The sequence below is a fragment of the Rhodamnia argentea genome, chromosome 1 (assembly GCF_020921035.1).
Source record: "Rhodamnia argentea isolate NSW1041297 chromosome 1, ASM2092103v1, whole genome shotgun sequence".
NCBI lineage: Eukaryota > Viridiplantae > Streptophyta > Magnoliopsida > Myrtales > Myrtaceae > Rhodamnia > Rhodamnia argentea.
The window spans coordinates 23,565,755-23,573,074 of NC_063150.1; the positions used below are offsets into that span (position 1 = coordinate 23,565,755).

A 7,320-nucleotide genomic window follows, 5' to 3' on the forward strand; every position below is an offset into this window, starting at 1 on the left:
AATTTATGTGCTTTTATATTTAAGAATCTCCTTCATTCTTGGAATAACAATTGTTATAAATTACGGAAGAAAATGGGGAGGATGTAAGGAAACATAGCCAAGTCCACGAGGAATTTTATATTACAAAACGCAAATTTTCTCTTTTTGCCAATGGCATACGCAAAGAGAAAGAGGGAGTTTGATATTAGAGTTGGGAAAATATGTACTACATATAAGACAAAATAGTACTATATACTAAGTTTTTTTTTTTTTCCGTGGTCTAACTATACACTAAGGGTGCGAATGGTAACACTTCTAGAAAGGGATTTTTGCTCCAAAAGTGCTTTTGGAATAAAAATCCATTTGATAATGTAACTTTTATAGCAGAAATCCGTTTGGTAAAAAAAATTACTTCTGAAAGAAATTTCTACTTCTATAGTAAATTTTTACTTTTGAAGTTGTTTTTCTCCAATTTGAGAAGTTACAAAAAAAAAAACTGCTTCTCAACTCAAAAAATAATTCTCGCATCGCCTTCTTTTCACTATGCCTTCACCCTCTTTTCGACCACGCCTGTCTCCGCCGATCTCCGCCGCCTCCCACCGTTGACCATTACCAACCGCAACCATCGCCACCCATGCCCCCCCCCGCCGCGGACACCAACCACCGACCACTACCTATCGTCACCCATCATTGCAAGCGACCACCGCTAACCACCGCCCACCGCAAACCTCTACCGATTGCTGCCCATCGCTGCCAACGACCACCGTCCATCGCCGCCAACGACCACCGTCCATCGCCGACCTCTGACCACCACCGCCAACCGCCGACCTCCGACTACCATTGCCAACCGCCAACCATTACGACTACCCACTACCGTTTCTACCCGCCAAACATCGACCGTTGTGCCGCCGGCCGCTATAGTCTACCGCCGAAGTCCGCGAGCCACCTCCACCGAGTCGCCATCTCCAGCCGCCAGAGTAAAAAGTACATAATAATTTTTATTTTTAAAAAGTAGGTAATATTTTTTAATAATAAAAATAAAGAAATTTAAAATGTTTAAAAATGAAGTAGAAATTTTTCAGCCACCAACAATAATTTTTCATAGAAGATTTTATGTTAATAATATTCCGTAAGTAGATATTTTCAACCGTTATCAAATGAATTTATCTTTTCATAAATCAACTTCTAGAGCAGAAATAGAAGAATTAACTTTTGTTTGTGAACAAAAATAGAAAAATCAACTTCTAGCCAGAAGTTGATTTTTGAAGCAAAAGTATTGCCATGCGAGTCCTAAGATTTTGGGAGGTGATCAACCACCTTCACCTCAGTATTCGGAGGCTCACTCATCAACTTCATAGCAACTTTATAGATTGGGGCCAATACAATTATAACACCAAAGGGTGTTGTTGTGGAATAAAGAGGAATATGATAATCTGCCACTTGTTATTTTTTTAAGTTGATGATGCATGCCATCATATTCTGCTAGCTCAAGAGCGACCATATTTCATGTCTTGATATTATTTTATTTATCACGTAAGTGCTAATCTAATGGTAATGATGTGATGCCATCTAGTCACTCGTATCTATACACACTAAAAATGAGAAAAATTTCAAATAAGGGTTTAAAGTGCTCTTATTTTCTCAAATAAGGGACTGAAATGAATCTTGTTTTAAAAGAGGGTTTGAAGTGCCCTCATTATTTTAAACAATGACCTGACCAACTGTATTTTCGTCATCTACTTTTCTAATTTTTTTCCTTTTTCCTTTTTATTTTTTCCCTCTTTTTCTTTCTTTATTCCTTTTTTCCCCTCCCTTTTTGCCGGGGGTTGTTCCCTTTCTAGAAGGGAAAAAAGGGAAAGAAAGAAAGAAAAAAATGAACAAAAGAAAAAGTAGAAAAGAAAAAAGAAAACAATAAAAAAATATAAATAACGAAAATACCCTTATTCATTTCCTTTTTTGAAACAATGAGGGCACTTCAGGCTTTTATTTGAAATTTAACCAAAGTTTAGGATGATTGTTGAACTTTGAAAATTTCTTTCTACACATTTATCATTGTATTAAAATATTAATAAATTCAAATACACAACGATCTCTAAATACATACAATATGCATCCGGCAAAAAAAATTTACACCGATAATGAACTTAATATAGTAAAACTTAATATAATTATAGATTCACATGAATAGTTAATGATAACAGAAACTTGGAAGTAAAATTTGTCAAGGAAGGAAAATGGTATGAAAAAGTTGGCCTAAAATGGTTAGAACTATTCTAGAATAACAATTTTTAGGTAACTGTGAGAACAACAATACGTTATGAGCCACAAATTCTTAAAAGAATGGACCCCAAAATAATTTTTAAATAATAATTATTTATTTTTTGTGGCCTAAAATCGACTATGAGCATAACGATCATCCAAAAACTGTTTATATAATCAATTCCATATTGATGATGCCATATTAGCATGTGACCCAACATTTCTATAATTAATTCAAAACATAATTTCGTCTTATTTTCATGTTTCAAAATTGTTCTTGCACTATATATACTTGCATTATTTTCTTTTTTGAAGGAAATATCCCCTTTTTGTTCTCCACTTGAACTTATTTATTCTCATCAGAAAACTTTTTCCCCTAGGCAAAAATGGTAAGACCATTCAAAATACAAAACCACCCCTACTTTATAAATTAAGAAACTACCCTCCGTCTAAACAACTAAAACTATGCAGATTTATTTACAAAATGCACGTGATGCGTGTGGGTTTTGTTTACTATTATATGGAACAAATATTCTCGCATAATTTATTGGAATACGTTTTTTTTCCCGAATTTATTGAAATACAATGAAAGCTGGTCGTAGGTTATCACAGATTGGCAACGTTCAAAGTTAGCTTTCCTGTCTATTTATTAATTGGAAAGGCTGGGCAAAGTGAAGTCACCTCATGATCTTTTATTAAATTAAGAAGGTGAGCTGTAACTTGCGAAAATACATAAAATAATCCTTGATTTTTTTTTTTCAAAATACGAAAAGTTTTGCTGTAATTTAAGGCCTGTTTGATAATTTTTCTGTTCCTTTGATTCTGTTCCCCAGAACAAAAAAGGATCAGAAATATGTTTGGTAATACAAATGATTTCGATTCTGATTCTGATTCTGCTTTCTAAAACACTTTTGGACAAAAAATAAGAAACAAAAAAAAAGTTGTTTCTTCAAAAAAAGAACACTTTTGAAAATCAAAAAGGCAACGATAGTCTTTTTTCACTTTTGTCGGGTGTCCACGAGGCGTGTGCCAGGTCAACCCGACTAGGTCGGGATAATATTTTTTAATAAAAATTTTGAAAATTAATAAAAGAAATTAAAAAATCCAAAAAATGATTAAAAAAAAAAAAAAAATTACAAAAATTACAAAAATTACAAAAAATAAAAATAAAAAATTAGGAGATGGGTCATTTCGATTAACCAATCCTATTTTTGACAATTTTTCATTTAGATTTCTCCCAAATGACGATTTTGCCCCTCATGGGCAAATTATTCCAAAAAATCCCTAAAATTTAAAAAAAAAATCTCAAAAAGTAGGAAATTGATCTATTCAATTGGTCAATCTTGTTTTTGGTGATTTTACCTTTCAATTTTTCCCAAGCCTTGCCTAATTTGTTGTCGGAATACCATGTTGCATCGGTGACTATCCGCATGGTATCCAAGGGTAAAATTGAGCCACCTATGTTGCAGAGATGGATTTTATTCATTCTGAGCAATAAAAGATAATCGTAGTCACCTCTTTCATCCTGCATATACATAGCCTTAAGAAAAGCATGGGAAAACAACAACTTTAAGGTATTATCATTCTAAGGAACAAATCTAAAACATCCCTATTTTGACCAAAAAAATGTCATGGTACAAGAAGATCGCAATTGTAGGATATGAGGAAAGTCATCAAATATGATTATATAATTATTTGATTTAAATGACGAATTGAGAAGAGAAATTATTTCCTGGAACGCAAATTTTGTGTAGTTACCAAACGCGTTTTTGTTCTAGGAACATAAATTTTATGCAGTTACAAAACGTGTTTTGAATCTCTAAAATTCATCCGGGAATAGAATAAAAAAAATTAATTCTAATTAGAATCATTTTTTTGGAAAGTAAACGTTACTAAACGTGCCTTTAGCTTCTTTGAAGGAAAAATAACATAAATTATCTTTGAACTTTAGATAAATATGTAATGTGGTCGCTAAAATTTTAATTTATTCAATATGATATTTAAAATTTAATCCAATTTACAATAGCATTCTCGAATTTTAAAATTTATTTTATGTAGTGCTTGATTTTTAATAATATTCAATCAAAAGTTACAAGCATAATAGTTTGACAAGATTGTCAATCATTTCTTACTAAACGATATTTTAATAAATGAATATTTTATACAAAATACATAATGATAGGTATGCATATACGATTGAGATTGTACTGTTTTTGACAGTATAATCATTAGTGAAGCATTTTTCTATTCAATTTAGTCTTCATGTTGAGAGAGAGAGAGAGAGAGAGAGAGAGAGAGAGAGAGAGGGGGAGAAGCTATCCAGCAGAAGCTATCCAGCAATTCAACTCATGCACACGCGTCGTTAAGATCACTCGTCATCTCCACTTCTCCCTCTCTCTCTCTCTGTTACAAGCGCAGCAAAGAGAAGACACGTACAGGTAGGGCCACCAGGTTTGATCTTTTGCTTCTCCAAGACCGACGACGAAACATTTAATTGGGTAGAGAAACGACGAGCAGGGGACTCATCAGGGGGAGTGAGAGAGAGAGAGAGAGCGGGCAAGCGACGACGAAGACGATCGCTAGTCCCTCCAACACCTTTCGTTTTCTTGTTTTGCAATCAATGCTCGGTCGATGCAACCGACGTCGTCGCCTTTCGGGTCCCTGCCAAATTTCTCTGGGGCTTCTCTGATTTATCATGAGCCCCCTCTTTTGTCTGCATTCACGAGCTTGAATTAAATTCAGGGATGACGGAGTAAATTGCAGTTAAAAAGGGGACGAAATAGGGAAAAAGATAAGAGAGAGAATTAAAAGCTAGCCCCAAAAGGATCCAAGAAAGTACAAACTTTTTCTTACCTCTCTCCTCTTTTCCTTCTTCTTCTTCTTTTCCGCTGTTCATCATTATTGTTGTTATTTTATCTGGCAAGATTCTTCTGCTGCTGTTTTGATGCATGCCTGTTTGGTCTCTTTTCAATGCTGGCTCTCTGAACCGCCAAGAGGAAAAACAGAGCCCTTCTTTGCTGGGTTTTCTTTTCCTTCCCCTTTCGCTTATTTACTGTAAGAAGAGACGGAGGCAACTGAGAGTTAGCAGGTAGAGAGAGAAAGGGAGAGACGGAGAGAGGATACATCAGTTTTCATGGAGTCCTATCTCGGTTTTGCTTGTGGATTCTGGGTTCTTGAGAAAATGGTGATTTTGACCGTACCACAAACCATTGTTTCCTCCTTTCTCTAGCACCCAATTCTTTCAAAAGAAAGGGAAAAAAAAATCCACAAACTTTCTTTCCTTGCTTTCCAGTGGAGCATAAAGATGATTCCGGTCTTTCCCAGATGGAATAATCTGTGCCTGTGGCAGTTCGTGGCCAAAAACCAAGTCTTTTCAGGTCTCTATTCTCTCTCTCTCTCTCTCTCTCTCCCTACACAGTCACGGTCTGAGCTTGATTTAAAGCAAGCATATTTCTTCTTTTGCAGTCTAGTCTATTAAAGAGTCATGCTGAGGAAGAGATCAAGGCACACAGCACCGACACCATCAACAGCAGCAGCAGCAGCAGCAACGAAACAAGGTCTGATGGCTGACCATGGCTGTCTTCCTTCTCCAACCGGGAAAAACAGAGGAGGAAGCCCAACTCCTGCTTTCCTCACCTATCCAAAGCTATTCACTAGTAACATCACTGTCAAGTGCGAACCGGAGTTCATCATGAGCCCGACTTCCATACTCGACACCAAGCCATTTTCCCACTTGAAGAGCTCGTTCTGGTCAGATACTGCCTCTCCCAGAATCTCGGAACCCAAAAGCATTGGCCTAGCCATTGTGGATGCTCTCAGGGACGATAATTGCTCCAAACTCGATTCACACAAACCTGAGAACTTGACTGTGCTGTTTGGCTCTCAGCTCAAGATTCAAATCCCAAAAACTCCAACTGATTTTGGCACCAAAACTAGAAATTCCCAACTGGGGTTTTCGTCCCCAAGCCAGGGTCACTCCCCAGCAAATAAGCAAGAGGCAACTAGACCCCCTCCTGGTGGGGTTGCTTTGGCTGGCTCTATTTCAGCTAGCGACATGGAGCTCTCAGAGGACTACACTTGCGTGATCTCGCACGGGCCGAACCCGAAGACGACTCACATATTCGATGACTGCATTGTGGAGAGCTGCTGCAGTTCGTTGTCAGAATCCGATTGGAGGAAGGAGAACGGGTTGTTTTTGGCGGATCATTGTAGGTTCCCTTCTGAGAGTTTCCTGAGCTTCTGCTACACTTGCAAGAAAAATCTTGGAGATGGAGAGGACATTTACATTTACAGGTCAGTTGAAAATTCCCCTGTCTCTGAAGCAGAGCACCTTGCTCATTTCGTCATTGCAAATTCCATGCAAACTGAAGAAATTATTTTTCTAGAATTATGCTGTTAATTGATCTGCAGCACTTGGTCTTTAGCTCATAGTTGCTTAAGTTTGTACATATGCTTCTCATGTTTCAATTTTGACCTATGAGAGGTTGGTAATTGCAGGGGGGAGAAAGCATTCTGCAGCGGCGAATGCAGATCGCAGCAAATATTGCTTGAAGAGGGCGTGGAGAATTAGTCTCTGCTGGCTAGCAATTGCTCTTGTCTTGAAGCTACCTGGCCTTTTTTTTTTTTTTCCCCTCCTCCTTTTCTCTGTTTTGCTATTTTTCTTTTGAAAGCCTTCTAGAGTTCTTGGAAGAACAGTCTCCCCTGTTTCCTGTCAAATTTTGCCTTTCCCTTTGTTCAGATCCTTGCAAGTACTACTTTACCTTTCAAGCCCAGAGTCCTCTGATGGGACTCCAGTTTTGTATGATCAAAATTTTGGAATGGAGTGATGATAATTTTTAGGGAGAGCTGCTATTTTGCTAATCTTGCTGTTTGGTGTTTGTGGATGTCAACACTGGCTACACTGGCTTGCCAAGTGGGTATCATAGTCATGACAAGGATGTGTGACCAAAAGGTTGCATTATGGGGGGTGTGCTCATATCCTTTTTCTTGACAAGAGTCATGATAAGGAAAACAAAAAATAAAAATAAAAAGCACATAGGACCAATGTTTGGCAAAAGCAAAAAGGGGGGAAGTGGGGGTAGG

General features: G+C 37.2%; 1 protein-coding gene across 1 annotated transcript; it reads left to right on the forward strand.

Annotated features, from left to right (window-relative positions):
• The first annotated feature begins 5,319 nt into the window (after positions 1-5,319).
• On the forward strand, positions 5,320-7,098 carry LOC115750288 (FCS-Like Zinc finger 8). Its single transcript, XM_030687548.2, has 3 exons — positions 5,320-5,615; positions 5,704-6,531; positions 6,736-7,098. Exons 2-3 carry the CDS (start codon positions 5,723-5,725, stop codon positions 6,806-6,808), a joined length of 882 nt encoding a protein of 293 aa, XP_030543408.1. The 5' UTR covers positions 5,320-5,615; positions 5,704-5,722; the 3' UTR covers positions 6,809-7,098.
• Positions 7,099-7,320: the final 222 nt, after the last annotated feature.

Bases quoted from the DNA above. Each gene is read 5' to 3' on its own strand.
- LOC115750288 (XM_030687548.2), top strand. From the start codon at position 5,723: ATGCTGAGGAAGAGATCAAGGCACACAGCACCGACACCATCAACAGCA. The intron at 6,532-6,735 runs GTCAGTTGAAAA...TGGTAATTGCAG, and splicing joins GAGGACATTTACATTTACAG to GGGGGAGAAAGCATTCTGCA.